Genomic DNA, 27,008 nt, shown 5'->3' with positions numbered 1-27,008 from the left:
AAAAATAACAATACCATCTATAGCTGACTACAGATATGATGCATTTAGCCCAAATTTGCCTTTTCGTACGCGTCTACATTTAATGAGCATTGGCTTTGCTTTGTTCACACGACACTAATAGCGAGGCAAGTTTAAAATATCCGTGTGAACGCACTAACTTAAGTTTAGTGCAAATCAATTTTTTTGCGTGTTACAGAGGAATAAATACTAACGAAATATAATCAAACATACTCGCTATAATGAGATAATGAAGTAGTTTAAGGAGGTATATATCTAACTCATTATAATGAGACACTGATGAAATATAATGAATTTAATAGATGATTCTCAGTTTTACTTTCTTAAAAATGATTCCAGTCGGCTTTCTTTGATCATTTCTGCAATACCTGTTTTTTTGTTGTTTTTTTCCATGGCTAAGAACTTTAATAATTTCTATTCCTTAATCTAATCAAAATTATTCATTTAGAAAAGTAGATCAAATGCATAAATGAATATTAACTTGTGATGTGCTTCATTTTCTGGTAGCCTTTCATTGCATGCACATATAGATGATCAAATATAACCTAATTGGTATACATTCAACGAAAGAGTCATATCATTGTAATCATCGATGCTTTCTTTGTAGAATGTGCTGAACCCATTGATTTAACTTAGAATGGAATTGTGATTCACCAGACATATTCGCCATCCTCCGTGACCTTCGGATGTAATGAAGGTTATATTGCAATAGGTCACATAAACACAACCATGTGTGTACCAGGGATAAAATGGTCGCCTCTATGCTTCCTCTGCGAACGTCCAGGTTAGTCAGTATTTCAAAATCTATAGAAATGAATATGCAATATAGTGGTGTGTTACCACAATACAAGCTGTAACTGACGAAGTTGTTTGGTTTTTTTTTTTCAATTATTCAACTATGTACCAAATAACGCCTATCGGTATAACTGATATAACCCCTAAGATGTGAAGAGTAAATCAGCAAAATAAACGAGGGAATCTTGTTTGAGAGCATACTACAGTGAACGTTTCGTGTAGACCGCCATTGCGTCGTATACACGGATATGTGAACGATGATTGCCGAACACAATCGGGTTTCTAAAACCAAGGATATATACAAAGACAGAAACTGATGTGGGTAGCTGCACGTTTCGTTTGTTTTAAAATATTACATTGTTTCATGAATGACAAGAACTACTATAAGTGTAAGAAAGTAATACTTACGCTAATGTGCCACTGGAATGAAATTTCGGCGGTGCATTTGCTATAAAAATTTGGATGTTAAATTGTTTACAAATTGGACGCGTGCTCAGTGCCTCTCTTTCCCTTTTGTCCGAACTGGTGAACTCCGAGGTTAATGCACATCGGCGATTACGAGCAGGAATTATTGCCAGGATGACAATCATTCATGAATTGATATTTTCTGCTGATTTGAGGGGCTTATTACTTCAGATTCACTCTGATTCTATGAATGTCTATATATTCATTTTTTTCTATTTATGTACCGTTATTTTCAGGTTGTATTGCTTAGTATCGTAAAATCGATTACAAAGATATTGTTTTGGGATCGGTTATTAAAGTGGGGGTTTACTAATGCGATGATGATAGAAATATGTCGGTAATTAAAACAGAAATGAATTGATTTTAAATCTATTGATAATTGGAGTGGGAATGAATTAATGAGATCAATGTATAAAACTCTCAATCGGTACAATGTTGTCATTACCAGCTCGTGGAAGTAGTCACATTTCATCCGTATATTGATTGTCAATATTTATACTGAGAGTTCATAGTATTCAACGTCATACAATTATCAAATACATGTATATTCTCTTTTTCTATTATTACCACGAGGTTTCATTTGTTAAAGGCGTGTTTCTTTATCAATTTCGTTTGGCCATTTACAATCTCCTTGTGTTTATAGATTAATATTAATACTTGCTTAGAACACCTTTTTACTGTGGTCGTTTTATTGGGTTTGGCGTTAAAGGAATTGGACAGCATTTCAAAGTTGATTATTATGAACATCATCGAAGTTCTGCATTTCGATTTTGGTGTTCTTCAATGTAGAACCAGGTTTCCTAATGTTTATTGTTCCTCTGAAACCCCCCAGTAACATCTGACCTGCCGTTCCTCTGAAACCCCAGTACTCTCTGATCTGCTGTTCCTCTGAAACCCCCAGTAACACCTGGTATGCTATTCCTCTGAAACCCCCAGTACTCTCTGATCTCCTGTTCTTCTGAAACCCCCAGTAATATCTGATTTACTGTTCCTCTGAAACACCCAGTACTCTCTGACCTGCTGTTCCTCTGAAACCCCCAGTAACATCTGATCTACTGATCCTCTGAAACCCCCAGTAATATCTGATCTGTTGTTCCTCTGAAACCCCAGTACTCTCTGACCTGTTGTTCCTCTGAAACCCCCAGTAACCTCTTATCTGTCGTTCCTCTGAAACCCCCAGTACTAGCTGATGTAAAACTTATACGGTACCAATTTTGATGCACCAGATGCGCATTTCGACAAATAATGTCTCTTCAGTGATGCTCAACCGAAATGTTTGAAATCCGAAATAACTATGAAATTTTGGAGCTAAATATAGCCAAAAACAGCGTGTCAAAAAAGTAGAGCCAAATTCGTCCAAGGATAGGAGCTATGCATGAGGGAGATAATCTACTTCCTAATCTACTGTTCCTAATGCGACTGTATCAGGTGTGGCCGGTCGGCAGGGGATGTTTATTCTTCCCAGGGGTGTTATCCCGACTCTGGTGTGTCCAGGTGTCTGTCTTTGTCCAACTCTCTATTCTGTATTCCTCATACATGTAAAAGTTACGAGATTCATCACCGTTCGTTATATTCACCTTTCATACCTTCATGCAAAACAGGTCCCCTGCATTTAGAAAATGGAACTTCACCAAATGAAGGCAGAGTAGAAATTTACATTAACAGCACGTAGGGAACAATTTGCAACGACAACTGAACAGAAACGGACGCATCGGTGGTCTGCACGATGTTAGGATATATAGGGTAATTCATTGATAAAAAATAGATATTGTTGAGATGAAAATTGTCTATCAAATCATTATTATAGAGATATGTTTCGTGTCTTTCATTTTAGACTAGCAACACCCAGATCTCTGGCTTATTTTGGAAAAGGATCTGGTCCTATATGGTTAGATAATGTGAATTGTTCTGGATCTGAGGACCATCTTCTGGAGTGTGAACATCTTAACATAGGAAGTCACAATTGTTACCATAATGAAGACGCAGGTGTCACGTGCGATTAACTGTTGTTTTAAAATTAATGCATGGCTGACTCCATTCTTAACTTTACATAAAGCCACTACTCGCTTTGAATAACGTCTACCATGAGACCGATAGGTACATAAACTATTCCCTCAGGCCGTCGGTATGCCTGCCGTACGTCTGTTGTACCTATATGTACGCGTTCTGGTCAGAGCCGAAATATGCATCCAGACTGAACAACCAGATACACTTCGATGTTTTTTTTCAAATGCTTACATCCGGTTGTGGATTTTTTTTCCCGCACTTTAATTTTTCGTAAGTTTCCTTCATAGTCTTTTCCACCAATTAGGATAGTCCTTTGTATATGTTTGTCAGAATAAATATCAAGGAATGAATTGAATATTCTATTTTCATCGAGATATGAGCACTTTTAAATTGATCTGGTTGAATGAAATGTTTGAGTCATAGAATTATCATATTTTGGATCCAGTTTGAATTTTGAACATGACCCACACTGCACATGTAACTTTACCGCACATATTCCAGTTGTAGCTATCTTCAGACATAACGATTATCAATAAATAACTCTTGATTCTGTGTGTTAACTAATTCGAATTTCCTGGAAAATGTGAATATCATGAACAATGATCAATTTAAAAAATATTGAAATCAATGCAAAATTGAAAGCCGGAAAAACACAAACCCCTGAAGTCAATAGAAATATAATCAATATTTACATCTCGCAAAAGATGATATATACACAATGTCATGTTGAAGAGACGTTTGAATATTTGATAACTGCATATAATATTTATAAAATGAAATTATTGACTTGTTAAGAAAAACTATGATATTTTACCAGCCTGGTTTTAAATACTGAAGCCGACAAAATGCAATGATTTGACGCTTTTATCAACACAGTCATTTGTTCAAATATTCTATTTCTCTGCGGCTTTAGCAGAAAGTCGAAAACACAGATGATATTGTAGAAACTCTTGAGAAATTTTCTTGTGTATTTAGAAATGCCGACTTTTAGCTCTTCTGGGCCAAATGCTCAAAGAGATAATCATATGGCTATATGTCTGGCGTGCGGTGTGCGGTGTGCGTCAACGTTTTGGAAAAAGGGCTATATCTCAAGAACCCCTTGGCCAATTTTTGTCAAATTTGTTACAGGGTATCCTTGGCCCAAGGGCTTTCATTTGTACTAAAACTAGGGTTGTGACCCTTTAACAAGGGAAGCTAATTAGAAAATGCAAACAAAAGTAGTGGTTGCTAAAAAATCTTCTTTTCAAGAACCACTGGGCAAATCATCACTTATTATTATGTAAATAAACGAAATGTTCAAGGCATCTTCCTGGGGCAAAGGGTGTGGTCTCAAGGTCACTTCAAAGTTGACCTTCAATTTTGCTTTGTTAAAACTTTGATATTTTGCGTAGTATAAGGACTAGGATCATCAAATGTTGTCAGTTGATGCATCTTAGGACCTTATTCATGTTGTCTCAAAAGTAGGTCATGGTGACCTACTTTTTGAATTTCGCAGGTAATTATTATTAAATGGATTTTGATGCATATCTTGGGCACTTTTGAGCCTATGATCATTAAAAGTTGTCAGTTGATCGATCATGAGACCTTAAACTGCCTCATGTAAAAAGTATGTCACCATGACCTACTTTCTGAATTTTATGGCTAATCATTTATGAATACATTTTAGGTTGTTTTTTTCAGATACCGAGAGGTTTAGAATCATCAAACCTTGTAAGTTGATGCGTCTAGGGGCCTCAAAACATATTTATAAAAATTAGGTCACAGTGACTTACTTTTTGAATTGTGCAGCCATTCAAATTTCACATCTTCAATTTTAGATGCATATTTTGGACACTATGAAACCTAGGATCATCAAACTTTGTCAGTTGATGCATCTTGAGTCTTCATAGTTTGTTTACCAAAAATAGGTCACCGTGACCTACTTTTGGAATTTGACCTTTATATCTGAATATTTCAGATACTATTTGACTTCAATTATCAAACTTTGTCAGTTGATGGATCTTGAGTCTTTGGAATTTGTCGACCAAAAATTAGGTCACTGTGGCCTTCTTTTGGAATTTGACGGCTATATTTGAATACTATTTGACTTGTCAGTTGATGCATCTTGAGTCTTCAGTGTGTCGACCAAAAGTAGGTCACCGTGACCTACTTTTGGACAGTTACATTTAAATTTTCAGGTGCTATTTGACTTAACATCATCAAACTTTGTTAATTGATGAATCTTGGTTAGTGATAATTTTTGCTTGTTCTACAATGTATCAGAAAAGCGATTCTAGGCCCATGGGCCTTTTGTTAATTTCGTTTTAGATATTATTTTGATTTGTTAAATCTTGGCTGTGTGCTCTTTTATCGAAAATCTAATTTTCAAATAAGTCGAGGGATATGGCCTTCAATTAATCGAATATTAATTTTCATCTTTACTGCAAGTGTATATGCAGTTTTGTGTATATACTAAAACCGTCTGTGTTATTTGTTGAATTACTCTTGTAATATAACCAAAGCCATGATTATACCTGCTTGTATAACGCAGTTATTCCTAAAGTATTAGATATCGTAGGAGGCAACCGTTTTTTTTAAAAATGCAACAGCGAAATATGCAAGTTATCTAAATATATAGAAGCCATCTCCACGAAATTACGTACCGACAAAGTTGTTTTAAAATCTCGAGAATCCATGAACATTCCGGGGAATGATGGTGTGTAACAAAAGGCAAGATGGACAATAAATGATATCAAATGATTGTAAGGTGTTACACTGTATATGCTTTGTTTTGCTAATTGCCATCCACAATGCCATCGGTACTGCATATGGATATTAATTTCCCTACTTACGATCTTTTAAAAATATATATGTATTCGCAGGATAATGTAATATCATTTTTACCTATAGAATGATCTATTTCAATAAAAAAGAAAGAAAGGTTTGGATAAATATCGTGGATTACTAATTTTTTCCTAGCCGTGTAGCAAATATTTCCACAAACTTTGAAAACATTCTACGTATGTTGAGACCACAGTTTCCTTAAAAACAGAGCAGTGAAATGTCAAGATGGCTTTCCATCACCATTTCATTCCATTGACCTTTTGGTTCTTCAGTTTTCTTCATTTTTCACATATATAGATAGAACAGTAAATTTGAAACAAATTGAAATCGGTAGTGGGTACTCTGCAATCTAGGTGTTGTAGGTGTAAAAAAAAATATACAGAATTTGTTTAACTAAATTTAAAACTTGATGCTGAATTCATATATTATAACGCGAAGGGAGTCATTGAGTTGTTTACTTTTGATCTTGACTGGCATTTTAACTTCGCTCACTTGGACTACACTATGTCTGCCTTCAGTTGATATTCCGCTTGATCTATCCGTTTTCTTGTGTCTCGTTAAGGTCTATGCAATCACACATTGAACAGGCAATAAATGCCAAACACATGATGCTTTTATCTGGGGTTTTTTTTCTAGCAAGGATTATAAATAGTTCGTTTAATGCATGGTTCGATACACAAGAGCATGTTTTGCGCTCAATGTTTAATCGAAACAGGCTATTAGCAAATGTGTTAATGTTACAACGGTTTCAACAGTCTTATTTAATGCCACCATATAGCAAATTTTATGGTCGTTATGGTGATCTAATTCACAAATACAAATACAACCAGTCATTAGGTCAACTGTTGTCTGACGTTTTTCATAAACTGTGTTGGGCCGCTTTCATGTCTTCATTTTTGACCACGGATTACTGCGTTTACCTGATCAATATATAGGGTTCACGTGTGTAATTGGTCAACAGAGGATGCTTACTCCTTCTAGGCACCTGTCACCACCACTGATGTGTCCAGAGGTTCATATTTGCCCTATTCTAAACTTTGTATTCTTTGTCGCAATTACACATGCGTGACATTTGTTACTGTTCGTTATTTGCATTTAGTATGTGTACGTTTGGGCAGTTCTTTATGTCACATAGTGAAAATGTTTGATCAAATTTAACTCGTTTTCCTTTGAGGCTATCATTTATTCTCACCAATGATGATTATTTCTGTTAATCAACTTAGGTATCAAAGTTCAAAAGTTCGATATAGTGATGTTAACTAGTACATATACCAGCAACAAGTATAGGTGAATATAACAAAGGTCATATTAGCTCCATTTCTTATCATTTGATACGGAAAGACAAAACTACACTGTCCAAGCATTCATTTATAAGAAAGGTAAGTAAACACTGATACATAGTGGTATCACTTGCACCGCGCAATGATTCATTTAGCCGACCGAGAAATCACCCACTTTGGGTTTACCCATAACCGGAGTATGTATTTCATTGATCAAATTTAAAAACACAAGGAGGGGTTTGCAACAAATCAGAAAGTATGTAGAGATGACATATGTAGGCGTATTGTTTACTAAATAGCGTGACATCGACTTTTAATTCGCCCCGACAGAAAATACTAGAATGCATTTATTTTCATTTTTTTAATTTAGGCCTGACATCACACAAAATGCGCCATGTACCAGAAAATGCTATATAATTTGCAGTGTTTTTTTTATTTTAAAAAAGTTTTGAACTACAATATAGATTAACATAGCATGCAGCATCGTCGCCAATTGAATCCGATATAGTAAAATTAATGTAATTCAGAGATTGCGATCGATGTGACGTGATATCATTTGGTACATTTTGCAAGATACATGGCGCATTTTATGTTTGATAAGCGTATCAAGCAATCTCCTAAAGTAAAAATATATTTTATAACGAGACAGTAAATGTTGCCAATGTTTAATATGCCATTATTTAGCATATGCTATCGTTGTACCAAAGTTTGTATGGCATTTTTACTGTTAGTATTTTTTATGTTTACACGTAAGAAAAATACATCTGTATACGTCTTGTATCACATCGAGAAAACAAATCTCTAACCAGAGTACTTTATTGTGTGCGTTTTATTCTGTTGATTTGCTGTGACGTAAAATTAGTAGTACCGTCTTGGATTGTCAAGGGGCGTTTACCTATACCTATTATACATTTTCAATTTTCCCAATGTACTCATCCATTAGATTATGTGTTACAAGCAAAATCCACTTCTACTATATTAACAACAACTACAATTCATATGTTAGTTCACGGTAGTGTTCTAATCAATTATTATTCATCAGTATTGAATTGTTTTTGAATTATTGAAGTGAGATGATATATAATATGAAATGCATGATTTTTTTAAGTTTGCCGGGTTGACGTTTTGAAAGAAAAATGTCGTTGACCTGAAAATATTAAACGTTCATTTCCCGGACAATTCAATATTCCACGAAATGCCTTTTTTGAAAAATAGAATCAAATTTCCTTTTTTTTCCTACTTTTGAACTACATTATAGATAAACATAGCATGCAGCATCGTTGTCAAATGAATCCGATATAGTAAACTTCATGAAATTCAGAGATTGCGATCGATGTGACGTGATGTCATTTGGTATATTTTGCAAGATACATGGCGCATTTTATGTTTCATAGGCGTATCAAGCAATCTCCTAAAGTAAAAATATATTCTATAATGAAACAGTAAATATTGCCAGTGTTTAATATGCCATTATTTAGCATATGGTATCGTTGTATCGGAGATTGTATGGCATTTTTATTGTTAGTATTTTGTGTGCTTACACGTAAGAAAATACATCTGCATACATCTTGTTTCACATCGAGAAAACAAATATCTAACAAGAGTACTTTATTGTGTACGTTTTATTCCTTTGATTTTCTATTTAATAGAAGGTGTACAAATACACAGTGCTGTGACGTAAAATTAGTAGTACCGTCTTGTCGAGGGGCGTTTACTTATACCTATTATACATTTTCAATTTTCCCAATATACTCAGCCATTACATTTTGTGTTACAAGTAAAATCGACTTATACTTTACTAACTACAACTAAAATCCATATGTTAGTTCATGGTAGTGTTCTAATCAATTACATGTATATATTATCAGTATTGCATTGTTTTTGAATTACGGAAGTAAGTTGATATATAATATCAAATGCATGAATTATCGAATTTTACCGGGTTTGCGTTTTGAAAGAAAATATGTCGTTGAATTGAAATTATCATTATACATTCATTTCCAAGACAATGCAGTATCCAGGAAATGAGTTTTTCGAAAAATAAAATCAATTTTTCTTTGGATGGTGGTTTGAATTTCAAAATAGATATTGATAGACAGAAATCAATGTAAACACGTATTGCAAATTCATTTAAAATATGTCCAGTCATTTGAAGAAGGACCATGTATAGAAAGACATTTATTAGATTTGTTTCGTTAGTTTTCTTTACATTCCAACATGATCTTGCTAAGGATCTGTGCATTCCACCCAGTGGTGACCGTTACATAAGTAAGCGACTGCCAGTAGTACCATTTACAGTGTTATTCAATGTTGGTATATATTCGTGTTTCAAACAATGTGAAGCGTATGCAATTTGTCTGTCCATCAATTTCAACCGTATACAGTTTATGTGCGAATTGAACAGTCAAAAGAGAAACGAAACCTTATATTTAGTAGATGATGGGAATTTTATCTACAAGGAAATACCAGACATTGTAAGTACCAAATGTTTGATTTCCACAAAGTGGATTATCTAATAACGAGTTACTTTTCTGCATTATTATTGTATTGCAGCAGATGTATCAATCTATCGTCTACATACTTGCTGATTCTAGTTAGGTGATATATAAATATAACTGACTAAATCTGTAATGAATCAAGTTTTATGATAATCACCTGACAGGAGATGTTATATATCAACGTATATGTACAATATGTTGTATATATTTTGTCTTGCTTGTAGTTTGACTATCGAGATAAAAGATGTGGGAATCTTCATTGCAACCACTTCTCCAAATGTGTGCGCACAAAATTTAAGAAATATGTCTGCCTAGCTATAGGTACAGTCTTGAAATACAACAACAGTAATGTATTGATATATTGACAGATCAATGTTGCTCAATGCTCAAATAAAGTATATCAATTTTTACTTATTTTATATTCATTAAAATCAATCCATCGCACTTTATTTTTGACAAATGATCTTCAATTTATTTTCCAAGGTTGTGATGACTCCGTTCCAGTTTTGGGAAACGGAGCGATTGTAAAACAGACGTTTTCTCCTCCGCTAGTGACTTTCGAATGTGACCGTGATTACACTGGTGTCGGCACCAATAATACAATTTCTTGTGTGCCTGGGGGGAAATGGCCAATATTGTCATATCGATGTGAATATTCAGGTGCACTTCCTATTCAATAACCATGATATAACATATACCGAAAGTCGTAGTTCCAATTGACTAAAGTATATTCACAGTATTTCCTCTGTTTAGTATCGTTTAATCGCCAAATGTATTACACATCTACAAAATACTAGACCCGTCGCTACGGAACAGGGAGATCGTGAGGTCGAGTCCTGCTCGTGTCATGGCCGCGTCAAACCTAAGACGTAAAGATAGGGAGTGATTGCTCCTTCGCCAAACACTTGCATTTAAAAGTGAGAATCACGAGTCTTTTGGATATGACCTTAAAACGGAGTTCCAGTGCAGGCGTTGGCACGTTACGGAATATGAAGACATTGGCTAGTGGTCAATCGTATAACTCAATGACATATAAGGAATATAAAATAGAGAATTTGACAAACACAGACCCCTTGATATACCAGAGCTGGGATCAGGTGCCTAGGGAGAGTTAGCAGCCCCTGTATAACTCTCACACGCGCCATGAGCTGTATATCGCTGTATATCGCTGTATATCGCGTAAACGTACTAATCTGTAGTCAAAATCAGCGGGTCAAGAATTGTCTAACAATCGGTATGAAACATGTCAGTCAACATTCGACTTAATAATACGTTGAATTGGCATATTAGATTATTTTAATGAGAGTGTGTTTGCATGCATACGATGAATTGTTTATTCTTTTAATTTTTTTTATATTTACATGTACAACGCCATTGAATACTTTGCGTAAAATTATGCGTTAAATCAAATAAAAACAGTTTCAGTTTAACGATCATAGAATTTGCGAAATGCTGACTTTAAACAAGACTGTTGAAACTCCTGTAACATCAACATGTTTGTCAGTAGCCTGCCAAGATATAAAAACTGGTCATATGCAGAACAAGCTCTTGCGTATTGAACCAGTTGAGAGATATAAACACCATATGTATGTGATAATGGAATATTGCTCTATAAATATGAGAAGTTGGCAAACCCTCACTGCGATCGCCATCACTATGCATATGTCTGAACTTTCGGTACTCTATCTACAACTCGTGACGTCTCAAAATGAGTGAAAAAAAATACTCAATGGGACGTAAAACAAACCAACAAAACAAAATGCCGGATTTCTTTTTCCTATCAATAACATTGCTGTATGAAAATACATCCATACAAATTTAGTCAATTTTTTTTTATCCGAAGACTTACCAATACTCATTCTCTCAGTAACTGTAATGATGAGCCATGGATAATATGTTTGCAATTCTGTGTTTTTAGATCTTTATTTTATTTATTATCAAGGTCAAACAGGTCTACTACGCTTAGAAAATGGAAATTCAACACATGAAGGCAGAGTTGAAATCTACATCAACGGTCAATGGGGAACTGTTTGCGACGACCTCTGGACAGATACTGAAGCATCAGTCGTGTGTAAAATGCTAGGATATACAGGGTAATTGCAAGTGATTAACGAAAAGAAATATGTTACAATTGCTGTCTAAATTAAAGTGATCAGGTTGCGTATTTTCATATGGTATTTCCAGGGGTCCGTATTTGTCCAATTCTAGATTTTTTTCTTTGTAGGATTTATGAGATTAATTACTGTTCGCTATCTTCATTTTTTTTTTCACCTACAATCTTTTTTCGTAGGCTGTCAACATCCAGATCGGAGGCTTACTTTGGAAAAGGTACCGGTCCTATTTGGTTAGATAATGTGAAGTGTTCAGGATCGGAGCATCTTCTTCTTGAGTGTAACCATAATACAATAGGAAGCCACAACTGTGGCCATCTTGAGGACGCGGGTGTTACATGCAAATAACGGCGTTTTTCTAAAATGACAGGACATGGTTTTTATTGTCGTTGTGGAATTTAAATGTTTATAATCCTGTACCCTTACATTAGAATGAACTATCAACATAACCCTGCTGTGTATTACTGTATTATATCAAATCATCCATTATGTTGTGGACTAGAATCGCTGTATTCCCATAACAAATTATTCCGTTCAAATCGTGAACTGTAACTTGGCATAGTTTAATTCAATTTCTTCCACATTGCTTCAACTTTGATTTTGAATAAATGATATAATGAAACTTTGATTTAGACAAGCAAACCCCTTCCATCTGTCTGTATATACAGTACATACAAAGATATCCGAAATAGTCTAAAATGAAGAATTTGAATCAAAGCCAAAACATTCCTTCTCCTCTTCGCAAAGATATTTCCGCTCCCGATTCAAATCGTTCGTTCTCCATCTTCAAGCGGTCTGCATCCTTTAAGAACTGTTCCATTCTCCATGGCAAGCAGTACATTCAAACCATTTAGGGTTTGTTCTTCAATAAAAATCCTTCGTTCCCAAACCGTTCATCGGTCGTTCACCGTGCAACCACTGTGGTATTCGGCTTCAGAGCATGCATGTATATACTTGTATGTGTGTTTGTATGTATGTATGTGTGTATGCATGTATGTATGTGTGTATGTATGTATGTGTGTATGTGTTATGTATATGTATATGTGTGATATTGGTAGGATTGGTTAAATATATATTGTTAATCGAATGGTGACTGTATTATCAGCCATAATACTATCCATCTCATTGCGATCCAGCCTCATCTTCCAACTCCTACCAAATGCACCAACATAGTGAAGTTGAAGTATGTTGTAGTAACATGCATATGTTCCGTATGGGTTGTCCCATGGTTTAAAAATGAATAAATATAAATAAATAAGGAACATCGTGTACCAACACGTTTGATGACTGTGGTACTGTCTTTTGATGGCCGGACACATACATGTGGCCATATGTAATAAATCATAATGAAATAAAGAAGTAACTTATATTTATTCAAACTAAATAAAAAGTAAAATAATTAATAAAATAAATCATATTTTTTATTTATTTGATAATTTTCAATAATAAATTTTATTTAATTTATCAAATAAATAAATCAAAATTAAAAAAAATGATAAGTAAATTAAAATTAAATATTAAAAATATTTTTTATTTATTTGGAGTTTAATAGAAGGTAATAATTAGTAATATTAGTAACAGGTAATAGTGAAAGTGATGTAGGTATGTATATACATGTGAAATAACTAAAATATATAGAGAAGAAAATTAGGGTAGGGTCGCCAAAGAAAATTTTGATAATAGAGTGTCACTAGTTATTACATGTAGTTATTAATTATAAATTGTGCCAGACAAGAATTTTGAGGTCGTCGTGAGGCAATAGTTTTGAGGTCATCGTCAGGTGCTACACCTCAGACCCTGTACCATGTTTCTGTAGCTAGATCCAGCTCGTAGCACGACATGGCTCCATAATTCTTATTCGATAGTAGGTATTATGTGTATAAAACTGAAGATGCATAATGTAATATGTGGTGAGTTAGTACGTATGTATGTATGTGTGAATGTATGTATCTATGTATGTATATATGTATGTGTGTATGTACGTATGTATGTATGCATGTGTTATGTATATATGTATGTATGTAAGTGCATGTAAGTATGTATATATACATGTTAGTATGTATGTATGCATAATCATGTATGTATATATGTGTATATATGCATGTATATATGTATGTGTGTATGTATATATGTATGTATGCATGCATGTGTGTAGATGTGTATGTATGTAATTATGTATGTATGTATTATATGTGTGTATGTTTGTATGTATATAGGTGTGTATGTATATAATTGTGTATGTATATATGTATATAGGTATGTTTGTATATAGGTATGTACGGACCCTGAAGCGTACTACTACACCACTTACACGGAACGGTACGAAACGATCCTTGCACGGAACGGTGAACGGTTTGCACGAAACGATGAACAATCTGCATGGATCGGTGAACGGTTTGCACGAAACGCTGAACGGTCTGCACGGAACGGTGAACGGTTTGCACGAAACGCTTTGCATGAAACGCTGACCACTTAGTAGGCGGGGCTTGCACGTTTTGGAACGACATGCACGAAACGGTAGGGGTGGCCTGCATCCTGTGATTTTTTCGGTAATATTTGGTTCAGATAGTTTCAATATAATTGCAGTATTCTAGATACTAAAAAAGGTTGAAAAGGAAATGATAATGATTAATTTTATAATGATTGCTCATGTACGACGCGGTAATTTTCAGTTTTGCTTATTAGATCAATGACTTATGAACACGTTAGAATGAAAACAAATTATTTTTTTTTTAATTTCGGAAAGAAAGAAAAATATGCAAAAATCATATCGTCACGGAATATTGATTAATCAAATTGTATTGATTCATTGCTCTATTAAATTAATTGAAACTGAATATGAAATGGTCGCGTCTGTTTCGCTATTTTTGTACATTCATTCTGAGTGTCGTTAAATTACATTTGCAATTTGCATATTCCAGGCCTCTTCCCAAAGACAGATGTTGAATAAACCTATACATTTTATATACGTGACTGTGTACGTGTATGAAAACAGATAAACTGATTTAAAGAAACTTCTCGTCAGGAAAGATTGAACTATTTTGGGCGGGGAGAGGGTTGTGAAGGTTCTGCACGAAACGCTAGGCATGACCTGCACGCTTTGTTTTTTTTCCGGCATTATTTGTTACAGCCTGGGGTTAGTTTAAACAAGGAATAGTTTAATGACTTACGAACACATTGGAATAAAAGGAAATGAATATTTTTTAACTTCAGAGATAAAGAAAAAACATGCATACATTGTATCGTCATGAAATATTTATTATTCAACTTTATTTATTCATTTCGTCTGTATCGCTATTTTTGTACATTCAATCTGAATGCCGTTAAAACGTGTGTGCAATTTCTATATTCTAGGCCTCTTCTCAAAGACAGATCTTGAATAAACCTATACATTGTTACATACGTGTATGACAACAGATAAAATTATTTTTAAAATTCTCGTAAGACTGGAACATATTCCCGAGCGGGGTGCATCTAGATATAGAATTAGCCAGTCGATAAGAACCTGTCATGAAGATACAAAACCAAAAGAAACAATCAAAACATGATTGAAATAAACTGCGAAATAAATCATATAAATGAATAGATTAAATGAATAATGCGATATGCGAGCGGATCTAATATCCAATTTTAATTAGATTCTTCATTTGCCCCGATTTTAAACCTATAGAAAACTGCATTCAATTTTGAGAGACAAAAGATATAAACACCTCTTTTGTCATATTTCAGTTGCCCCCGCCGATTTTCACCTTCTGTACGAATGTTAATTTCAAATACCCGGATTAGCTTATATCTATTGTGGTAAAAAAAAGGAGAGGGGGGGGGCGCTTGGAATTTGCGTAGAATATACATGTTATTCACAGGTCGGTCTTTGTATTATGCAGACAGTTCCGATAAACGATTTTGATGAAAATATGTTTTATCTAAAAAGAGAAACTTGATCATATAAATGTAACAAGACAAATAAATTATTCCTACATACAAAAAAAATATAAATAAAAAGAAAAAACAAGTGCAGAGCTATCACATGTCTCTGCACTTGCTAGAAACTACCAAGGGTAAGGAAGTGGTATTGTATTTTCTTATAGACATTTTGAAATAATTGGTCAAATTCCGAACAATGTTTACCTGTTCTACATCCCATGCCGAAATGACTTGTACGGTCTGTACGTTTCTAAGGGCGTGGTTTGAACGATCTACACGATTATATGGGCGTGGCTTGATCATGCACAGAACGATTCTTGCACAGAACGATTTGCACGAAACGCTGAACGGTCTGCAAGAAACGCTGAACGGTTTGCACGGAACGGTGAACGTTTTGCATGAAACACTGAACGGTATGTACGGAACGGTGAACGGTTTGTACGGAACGGTGAACGGTTTGCACGGAACGAAACGAAACGCTTTGGAGGTGTAGTAGCACGCTTCAGGGTCAGTACATGTGTGTATGTTCATCGCTTCATGTAGCATTTGATATATTGACTATGTTTCTTCTGGTCTTTGTGCTTAAGTCATGATAGTGGTCTGCATTCATTTTTATGTCATTCATTGATATTCTTGTTTCTATAAAATATTTCCTCGCCCTGAAGAATAGACAGTTTATACATACAAATATATTGATGGGCGGATGTTGGTCGTTATCGTAAGATGTTTCAGGGAGAGATTGTTTTTAGTTTTACAAACCTATTACAAATTCATTGTAAATATTACTCTACAATAAACTGTATTGAAATCAGATTAAGATATTGGTATTTTGTTTTGTTTTGATCTGTGGTATTTGACCCATTGTGTTTACACATACTTTCCTATCGCTAGCCTCAAGTCGAGAATGGAGTTCTCCGTAGTCAACATCAGTGTGTTAAGAACGGCCTAACAATCGGTATGAAATATGTCAGACAACATTTGACCCAATGATAGGCTGTATTGACGAACTAGATCGTTATAACGACCATGGAAATAAAACATTATGAAGAAAAAACGTACAGTAACTGATAATGTGAGGAAAAAAATGTGAAGATGAAAATGTGAAGAAAAAAGTGATTAATCTCACAACTCTTATAAGGAATACAAAATTAGGAGTTGTGTAAATACGAATCCCTTGATATATATGATGTATGCAATCGGGTGCCTAGGGGAGTAAGCATCACCTGTTGACCGATCACACCCATTATGAGTCCAATATCTTGATCAGGTAAACGGAATAATCCGTAGTCCAAAGCCGTCTATAAATACGGTCTAACAATAGAAATGGAACACGTTATACGATGATCAATTTCCTGAATAAGTGAAGATTGGGACCAATGGTCAATCTCATTAACAAAGGAAGATAACATTCTTGTTTTCATATCACAAATTGTCATACAGGTTTAGCTTTCGACAAAATAGTTGAAAATTCATCATTAGCGTTTTCTTCTTTGAGGATTATAAGATATCCTTGTTCACAGTTTACCTGCGATGATACAACAGAGCCCGTAACCCGGCCCTCTATATCTTAACAAGCGACTTCCGTGCGATGGCAGGCAGTGACTTACGGTTAGAATTTCGTCTGAAAACGCGACTCCGTAGCCTGCATTTTGTTTTTAGATCGTAAGCTCATAGTCAATACACACGTCATACAATCTACTGGCAGATATCTGCATGGCGATATTGAAAATGTGCTTTAAATCGTACGCATAGTGTAGTCTCATGGAACATTCGCATATCATATACACAGTAACCATGTTGATTCCACACGATTCCCAAGAGACTAGCTGAGATCCCGCGTGGACTAGTGTATAGAGTATATTGTTAAAACAAATTTCACACAGCCATCGCACGGATTTAGTAGAGTCCATGCAAATAATGACATTATACTCGTTAATAATGTAAACACAGACCCCGTTAGCCCTTTGTCTGTACGATAACCTAGGGACTGTATGGATAATCGTACTTAAATGAATCGCATGGGCAGCATTGCAAATGGAAACCAGGTTTAGAATGAAAGTGAAAATAACGAAAAGTGATAAATGAAAAACGAAGATAATGAACAGTGATCAATCTCACAAACAATGCAAAGAATACAAAATTAAGAATGTGGCAAACACCGCACTCTTATATGAGCATTGCAGAAACAATTCCACAAGGAAGAAAGCCTTACTTTTAGCGCATTTAGGAAAAGTATTATATCTTCTTTCATTAGTGTAATTTTAAATCCAAGCCAATGGGGTTGCTTATGCAAAATGAGTTTTCACTTGATAGAAAGCCGGTGGAAGACAGGCAACATGTGTAGTTAGCATTTCGAAACACGTTGCATACAATATCAAGATTTTATATTCACCATCCATGTCATAAACGCACTATGATTATTTGTAAGATCATCGATAAATTATCTTCTTCTTTTTTTTTTAATTTTGATCATATATATATTTGACCTAGCAGTGTAATAACACAGGATAACACCGGATAGGGATACTATAAATCCACTGAAACAATCGATGTCGAGAATGAGTTGCAATATTCCGATTGTATTGGCTACCCATTGTAATACAAAACAAGACGATAAACAATAGGAAGGTCCAATGAAACAAAGCATCACGTGATACCGCAAAACATGGACGTGTTCTTATTTGGTGGATTTTATCTACACTATGTGACACAACTTATCAAATTCAACAAGTGCATGCTTTGCGTCCTCGGAAAAGTAATGAGGATGATGAGGTGGCGAACATAATTGTATACCCACTTTCTTGCTTAATTCAAAATTGGAGAAGAAAATATTTTGCAATTCAATTGATTTAAAAAATGAAGAAAATGTGTTTGATTATAAGTTAGAGGGGATGCAATAATAAATGAAAGTGGAATCTGACATGTGATTGCGTTTCTTTGGAACCAGTTGATCGTCGAATCACACCATGTATATGATAGACGAATTTCGAATTCATTTGCTAGTTTCCTTAATATTGTCACATGGCATGACAGAGGATATGTGCACTGACGACCGCGAAGTGGGAAAGAAATTACCAGTATCACCATTCACAGTGTTATTTGATATCGGTTTCAATTCGTGTTTCAAAGAATGTGAAGCGTATGCCATTTGCCTGTCCATTAATTTTAACCGTATCCATTTTATGTGCGAAATGAACAGAGAAAAGAGAAACGAAAGCTTAAATTTAGTAGATGATGATAGTTTTATCTATAAGGAAATACCTGGAATCGTGAGTATAAAATATAACTGATTCATATAGATTTATCTCATTCCATATATATGTACTTAACAACCATTTCGTAATATTAATATATGTTTGTCATACACATGCTATTTCATTTGGAATGTTCATGTTTCTGATTTCTACCCTAAGTATTTTTTTATACTAAAATACATCAAAATACTTCAGAAATATTTAATGGTGTTAGTATGGTGATTGTAGCTTGAATACCAAGACAAGAAATGCGGGGATGGCCCATGTAATGAGTACTCGAAATGTGTACATACAGAGGTCAACGGATATATCTGCATCACCATTGGTAAATTCTTTAATTTGAATAATTTACAATTACTGCGATGTTGCTTGATCATTCCAATTAGGAATGTTAAATGTAGAAGCACAAGGGAAAATAATGTTTTTTGGAATTTATTCATGTTTCGTTTTTTAACAATTGGTGATAATTTTTGTTTTGGGTATAGTGTTCGTAGTACCTGTATATGGAAAACGGTTATGAGTCGCACACATCGCTAAGTTTACAAAACTATGGTTGCTGCTCTTCGTGAAAATAAAAAAGTTATATTTCCTAAATATCTCTCTCCTGTATCAGAAAAATGGATATTATGTTATTGATATATGAGTCCAACAGAAATTTTCAAGAACGAGATTGAAGAAATAAAATAGCTCTACAACAGCACACAATTACATGGAGTTTGAACTGGAGTACATAGTATTTGTAATATTATAAACAACCCACAATTTCTAAAACGTATGCACAGCTTTATATCAAGAACTGTAATTGATGTAATAATCAAATTAATTACACGCATTACTAATCAACGTTGCAAATATATCAGCTGATACTGGTTAATGATTTTTGTCAATTATTGGATGATATGAAACCTTGCAACAAATAAAGGATCGATTTGATGTTGTGGTTAATACCAATAACAATAAGTTGCATTCAAAATCTGTGTGTAAAAGAAGTTGGCCTTTATTGTTTGATATATTAAACATATTGACGCAATTGTTAAAATGTAAATTTAAGGATATAGCGTGTTATTTGTCCAGGTTGTAATGACGTTATCCCAGACTTACAGAATGGAAAGATCGCCAAGAAGACGTTTTACCCTCCATCGGTGACGTTCGAATGTAATCCCGGTTACTCAGGTTCAGACGCCAGCGATACAATAACTTGTTCGCCCTGGGGGAAGTGGTCGACATTGTTATATGAATGTGGCGTACAGGGTAATACATAAAAAATCTTCAAAACAATCCTCTACTTCATTCACTCGTGACATTTTAAACAAAGGTGAAGATAAGGAACAGTGATCAATCACATAACTGATACAATGAATGAAAAATAGTGAGTTGCATAAACACGGACCCTTAGACATACCAGAAATAGGATCAGATGCCTACATGTAAGAGGGGTAAGTATCCCCTGTCGACCGCTCACACCCGCCGTGAGTCCTATATCTTCAATGAAAATTAAACATTCTTGAAGGGATGTCAAACAAACAAACAAAAGGATAAACGGAATGATTTCAATTTATCCATCGCCAACTTCCCATATTTGAGTAGTAATATTCAATTATCACCTACAAATGGTGTTTATATCTTTCAACTGATTCGATAACCAAGAGATTGTTCTCCACATGGCCAGTTTTTCAAATTGAGACAGGATACTGAAAAACAACTTGATGATGCAGGAGTTTCATCGTTTAAAGTCAGTATTTCGCAAATTCTATGACCGTTATAATGATCTAGAATGTCGACTCAACGCATTATTAAATCAAATGCTGACTGGCGTGTTTCATATCGATTGTTAGACCATATAATATTTACGGCTCATAGTGAGTGTGACCGGTTGCCAGGGGCTGCTTGCCTTCCATAGTCACCTGATTCCACCTGTGGTATATCCAGGAGTCTGTGTTTTTCCAACTCTTCAGTTTATACTCCTTATAGGAGTTGTGAGATTCATCACCGTTCGTTATTTTCACTTTTCATACTATAGTCTTGTTATGCTAATGTGGATGGAAGTTACAAACCAGTGAATCAGTTTGTCATTAATTATAAATTAATTAGTTGCAATGTTTTGTGAGTGCGTTTTTTTTTAATTCACTGTTTGCTCTCCAATACATTGTTTGATTTGGTCTACAATAAAATCAAAATAGAATTTGATATGCATTCGTGTGAAAAAGTCATTGATGCATATGTATATCATTAAATACATCAAACAAAAACATAGCAAAACTCAATTTCAAAAGCAGGATTTTGGTTACTAAAATATAGTGTAAAACCCTTACAATGCAATGTTCTAAATAGGGAATTGTCGTCATAATTATTATTATAATCATCATCATCATCATAGTCAGTCGTCAATTTAATTCCTCCAGTGTATGCAGTTAGTGACTTTGAATTTGCGATATTTTTAGATCAATCATTTCCAAATGATGTACATACAATGTATCTTTCTTATATGAAAAAAATGGAAGATAACGAACTGAATAAATAATTGACAAAGGAGTAGGTACAGTTTCTAAAGTCATTTGGCCCAAAATATCGATGATTTCACTTGGAGCTTAAAACCTGAAATTGAAATAAGGAATAGATTAGCAAACCCAAAATCCGCTCAGTTTGATCAGCAAAATTATTTGTGTCATATGACGAGAGCTAGAAGTTGGCATAAAATTGCAGAAATGCCATTTTCAATGAAAATAGCCACAAATTCAGGGAGTTTTCCTTTCAGAAAACATACAGCGCATGCGTCGAGCAAATTCATATTCAAGTATGTTTTTCATCTTAAAATAATACACAATATATATTATTTTCATTTTGCTCGACAAATGCGCACATCTTTTCCTGAGCAATAATATGTATGATATATGGCAGTTTTCAGGCTTATTTTGAAAAAAAGGCGGGAAATGTCTTATTCATGATGTCATAATGCCATCCAATTAGGAATACCATAATGATTTTGTTGACATAGTATACCTGGCATATATTTTACTTTCTTAAAACGCTGATTAAGGTTAATTCCAGAGACATTTTATAGAGAGAAATTTTTTGGGCCTTTTCATGTATACAGTCGTACCTTGTTCTTAGAGTTGTGAAATTGTACTGAAAAATGATGAAATACTTTGTCGGATTGCGATTCAACATCATAAACATGAAAGTATCTTGTTTGCTGTAGTTAATGGAGGATGGGGTGCCTGGCAGGCGTGGACACCTTGTTATCAGGTTTCATGCTGGTTCGGAACAAAACTGCGAACACGGCCCTGCAACAACCCTCTACCAATGTACGGGGGTCAATATTGTAGTGGAAATCCCACGGAGATCATCAATTGCTTAAGGGGCCAGTGTCCCGGTAAGTGTTTTTCCGTGTATCAAAAGGGGATCTGGTGGGCTGGGATGGAATGCAACGGCATAGTATTGCATGAGACAATGGTTAATTTTACGTTCATCATTAAGTAAATTCAAAAACACAGATCTGAAATCAATTATCCTTCTTGACAATTGATACTTTTAGGGAATTTTAACAAATGATTGTGTTGAAAATTGGTATAAAAGTGTTAATCGGATGATATATATTGCTAATCGACAAAAATATTTTGTAAGGAATGCAAGTAATTTCTATTCATTTCGAACAAGTAATATTTGGCCGTTTACGCAATATAACCATGCCACGATCTGAAAAAAGGATTTCTAATAATATGCTTTCATTTCTAACGCGAAATGTAGTCGGCTTGGCAAATTCAAAATAAAACAAATAGTCGTTATTTGGTATCGGGACACCCAACCAACCCATCTACCCCCTCCGGACAATCAAAACCAACTTTTTTTTATTTCTTTTTAAGTATTCGTCGCAGCACTGTCAAGTTGTAGGACTACAATGAAGTGATAAATCAACAGAATTGATTTTTGTAGTTTTCTCAACACCAAATAAAGTGCACAACAACCAATGCGTTGAACTGCAATGTAATCTCCGTGTGATATTCAATTAGATGTGAAGATAGCAAACAGTGATCAATTTCATAAATACCATAAATTATACAAAAATTACGAGTTAAGCACACACGAACAACTAGACACATCAAATGTGGAATCTGATGTTTAGGAGGATTAAGCAGTGCCTGCTAACCGCTCACAAACACCATGAACCCTATATTTCGGTAAGGTAAACGAGATAATTTGTAGTCAAAGTCAATATGTAAAGAACTTCAACAAAGCACGTGAGACATGTGTACAGCACCCCATCTAATCATAGGCTGTATTTGCAAATAAAAGTACTATAACGACCATATAATTTGAGAAATGTTTATTCCAAACAAGACTGTTCAAACTACCGTGATAACTTATTCTTCGGCATACTATAAAACCTGACCTGACCCCATTGGCCTGGCCTGCCCTCAAAATTGGCCTGGCCCCAATTTTGGCCTCTAATTATGCTCCATTTCAGATTTTGGCCTGGTCTCAAAAGTTGACCTGGCCTCAAATTTGTCCTCTAAAAATTTGGTTGGCCTCAACCAAAAAAAAAAATTTAATTCAAAATTTTGATTGATTTCATATTGGTTTTATTTTTTCAAAGTCATAGCAGATAGATGATATGTTTCTGTTGTTTTGTACATGTGCAACTTAAAATAATCATGAACTACCACCAATCTGATTGATTTTATTGAAAATCTATTGATCAGTTTAATGAATCAATCATTTTCTGTTCCCTTAATTTATATCTGTATGTACTAGTACACACTAAAACAGATTACACAACTAATGAAACAATTGGCATATTTTTTCCCCACAATTATGATTGATTTCATTGATTTATTATCGGTTTTAGGTTTTTAGAGTTGTAGAAATAAAATGATTATATGCATTAGAATAAAGATGAACTACTACCAATCTGATTGATTTTATTGATTATCTATTGATTAGTTTATTGACAAAATTATTTGCTTTTCCCTTCCTAACTTATGTACTAGTACACAAAAACGAATACTGATGAAATGATCGATTTATTGATATTTTTTGTATTCAACAGAATTCAATTTGATTGTGTTGTAATTATAATGAATTCGATTTCAAGATCAGCGCACATTCAGAACAGAGCATGTGGTCTTAATGTTTTCAATGTGCAAATACCATACATTTAGTGTTACATGTTTGATTTCCAAAGCATGATAAATGACATTTTTTAAAAATCTAAATAAACACAGTGAAATGTTTGCTAGCATAATGATAATAACCAATAAACTAAGGATTTTAGATTTGTATTTTAGTGTTCATTTATCTAAACTTTACCTTGAATGAACAATGTAAATTAAAACGGATATGATGTATTATGAATATTTCTTTCTTGATTTCATAATTAATTTTCAATACTCATTGTAAAAGTGACAAGTTCCCAAGCTATGAAAGCCTGCTCTGTCAGGATAGCGGAAATATATATCGCCATATTAAGGGATGGTGATGAAAACTTTTGCTGAAGTTGGATTCCATTATACAGAAACAATGTAGCAGTCCAACATTTGCAATTAGGGTGTGTTTGATACAACAGAAAATTTTAATAAGTAACTCATGTTATGATTGTGCCTAAACTATATAAGGTATACAGAACTATCTGTCTGAGTTTTCAAAGTTGTGATGTACCTCTACCTAACCACTGCAGCAGCTATATCTAAGCAATTATCAGATACATGTAATAATCATACCATTGTCTTACAATGGAGAAAAAATGTTTATGCATCTACAAATTCACAAAGTGCAGCTTTAATTTTGTGCCTTACGTCTTAACGTTTTTAGACTGTCATCAAAATCATCTTTCATTTTGATCATTATTGAAAATAAACGTTCTGTGCAGAGCTGTGTGACATTTCAAAACGTATATCATAGATTAACCTCAACCTTGACTTCCTGTCAAGACCCGTGCTCTAGAATAATATGTTGTAAATAATCTGATATCCCATTTCAGTACTAGTGATACATGTCTATTTCAAATAGTTTAAACAGATATGAACATCCTTAATTTATCAAAGTTGTAGTTTCAATCTGTATGATTTGTGGTAGTATTTTCATACCTAGATATCAAACTCATTGTTTTTATCAATGAGAGTAAAGGCAGTATACTACATTGCAGTGTGTGAAGTGTGATGATTCATCATTAAACTAGTGTAAATTTATTTTTTAAATTACTTATCAATAAGTGAAGTGGATCATTAGTAAAATGAGAATTTCCAATGTGCATATTTACATAACAACACAAACATATCATTTATGTTCAACAATTTTGAAAATTCAAATCCAATAATAAAACAATGAAATCAATCATCATTCAGAAAAAATCAATAAGCCAATCATTTCATTGGTACCGTATACTTTTTTTTGCTGTGTAATAGTACATAAGTTAGGAAGGAAAAAATTGTTTACTCAATAAACTGATCAACAGATATTCAATAAAATCAATCAAGGTGGTGGTAGTTCATGATTATTTTAATGTGCACATTCACAAAACAACAGAAACATATCATCATGTTCAACAATTTTGAAAAAACAAAACCAATAATAAATCAATGAAATCAATCATAATACTGAAAAAAAAATCAATATGCCAATCATTTCATTACTTGTATATACTAGTACATACAGATATACAGGGAAAATGAAATGATTTGATCAATAAACTGATCAATAGATATTCAATAAAACAAAAGAGATTGGTGGTAATTCATGATTATTTTGAAGTGCACATTTACAAAACAACAGAAACATATCATTATACTATATAACTGAAAAACTTAAACCAATAATAAATCAATGAATTTGATCAAAATTTTTAATTAATTTTTGTTTGGGGGGTTGAGGCCCAACATTTTTTAGAGGCCGAATGTGAGGCCAGGCTAACTTTTGAGGCCAGGCCAAAATTTGGGATGGAGCATGATTGCAGGCCAAAATTGGGGCCAGGCCAATTTTGAGGCCAGGCTAGGTCAAAGGGGCCAAGCCAGGTTTTATAGTATGCCTTATTCTTCTGCACCTTTCCACGATTTCAAAATTCGCATATCGAATCAGTTGAGAGACATAAACACCATTATACGGGAGTATTGCCACATAGATGAGCCGAATAAAGCTTTCTGTCATATGACTATTGTTTTCTATAAGAAAAGAACATTGATCAAACAAATTAACGTAGGTGATAATCAACGAAATTATGTGCATTTCGATCTTCTAAAAGAGGGGAGCCAGGTTATTATTGCTGTTCTTCCGCGAAAAGAATGTCACAGAAAAACAATTTTTGTGAGAAAAGAAAAGTAGTGAATACTGATAAAGTGAAGAAATCAAAGAATTTTTTGATATGCAAATTGGAAAAAAGAAAATATATACACTTAGAAATTAGATAAAAAAGAAATTAAAAAGTATTCTTTGATCGATCTTTATTCTTAACGACATAATTTGATATACAAAAAACGTATTTGAATACTCTATTTCTTTAATTATTGCGTTCGGTTCATTTTAATGGCCAAATCACACTTTTATGGTTTTGGGGCCTAAGCAACACGTGGATAGTGGTCAGTTAGAATTTCTTTCATTCATTGACAATATTCAACAGGGAATCATTGGCTCTGGAATAAAATTTTGATTGATGAATGCTCACGGCGGGTGTGACCGATCGACAAAGGAACCTTACTCCTCCTAGGCACCTGATCCCACCTCTAGTATATACATTCGTCCCTGTTTGCCCAACTCTCTATTTTGTATTGCTTATAGGAGTTAAGAGATTCATCACTGTTCGTTATCGTCACCTTTCATGCCTCGAATGGTTGAAAATGATCG

At 34.2% G+C, this 27,008-nt stretch overlaps 2 protein-coding genes across 3 annotated transcripts; both read left to right on the top strand.

The window, feature by feature from the left end:
- Window positions 1-9,520: 9,520 nt before the first annotated feature.
- LOC125676913 (scavenger receptor cysteine-rich domain superfamily protein-like) lies at window positions 9,521-16,734 on the top strand. Of its 2 annotated transcripts, XM_048914781.2 has the most exons (5): window positions 9,521-9,862; window positions 10,111-10,207; window positions 10,370-10,546; window positions 11,829-11,979; window positions 12,177-16,734. In XM_048914781.2, exons 1-5 carry the CDS (start codon window positions 9,551-9,553, stop codon window positions 12,343-12,345), a joined length of 906 nt encoding a protein of 301 aa, XP_048770738.1. In that variant the 5' UTR covers window positions 9,521-9,550; the 3' UTR covers window positions 12,346-16,734. The 2 variants fall into 2 exon arrangements, with proteins under 2 accessions (XP_048770738.1, XP_048770739.1); XM_048914782.2 differs by lacking the exon at window positions 10,370-10,546 and having other exon boundaries at window positions 12,177-13,369.
- Window positions 16,735-18,428: 1,694 nt separating this feature from the next.
- On the top strand, window positions 18,429-23,185 carry LOC125676375 (coadhesin-like). The gene is made up of 5 exons (XM_048914250.2): window positions 18,429-19,190; window positions 19,404-19,500; window positions 20,250-20,426; window positions 22,375-22,548; window positions 23,109-23,185. The coding sequence occupies exons 1-5, from the start codon at window positions 18,888-18,890 to the stop codon at window positions 23,183-23,185; spliced, it is 828 nt and encodes a 275-aa protein (XP_048770207.1). The 5' UTR covers window positions 18,429-18,887.
- The last annotated feature ends 3,823 nt before the right edge of the window (window positions 23,186-27,008 follow it).

The sequence above is a fragment of the Ostrea edulis genome, chromosome 3 (assembly GCF_947568905.1).
Source record: "Ostrea edulis chromosome 3, xbOstEdul1.1, whole genome shotgun sequence".
Taxonomy (NCBI): domain Eukaryota; kingdom Metazoa; phylum Mollusca; class Bivalvia; order Ostreida; family Ostreidae; genus Ostrea; species Ostrea edulis.
Note: the sequence above shows the minus strand (reverse complement) of the source record. Positions and strands in the feature narration are given on the sequence as shown.

What these genes read in the sequence shown, in the direction of transcription:
- LOC125676913 (XM_048914781.2), top strand. Translation starts at nt 9,551, where the DNA reads ATGTATAGAAAGACATTTATTAGATTTGTTTCGTTAGTTTTCTTTACA. An exon ending in ACAAGGAAATACCAGACATT is followed by an intron (nt 9,863 to 10,110) that starts GTAAGTACCAAA and finishes TCTTGCTTGTAG; the next exon opens with TTTGACTATCGAGATAAAAG. An exon ending in AAAATGCTAGGATATACAGG is followed by an intron (nt 11,980 to 12,176) that starts GTAATTGCAAGT and finishes CTTTTTTCGTAG; the next exon opens with GCTGTCAACATCCAGATCGG.
- LOC125676375 (XM_048914250.2), top strand. Translation starts at nt 18,888, where the DNA reads ATGTATATGATAGACGAATTTCGAATTCATTTGCTAGTTTCCTTAATA. An exon ending in ATAAGGAAATACCTGGAATC is followed by an intron (nt 19,191 to 19,403) that starts GTGAGTATAAAA and finishes TGGTGATTGTAG; the next exon opens with CTTGAATACCAAGACAAGAA. An exon ending in CTTAAGGGGCCAGTGTCCCG is followed by an intron (nt 22,549 to 23,108) that starts GTAAGTGTTTTT and finishes TGATTTTTGTAG; the next exon opens with TTTTCTCAACACCAAATAAA.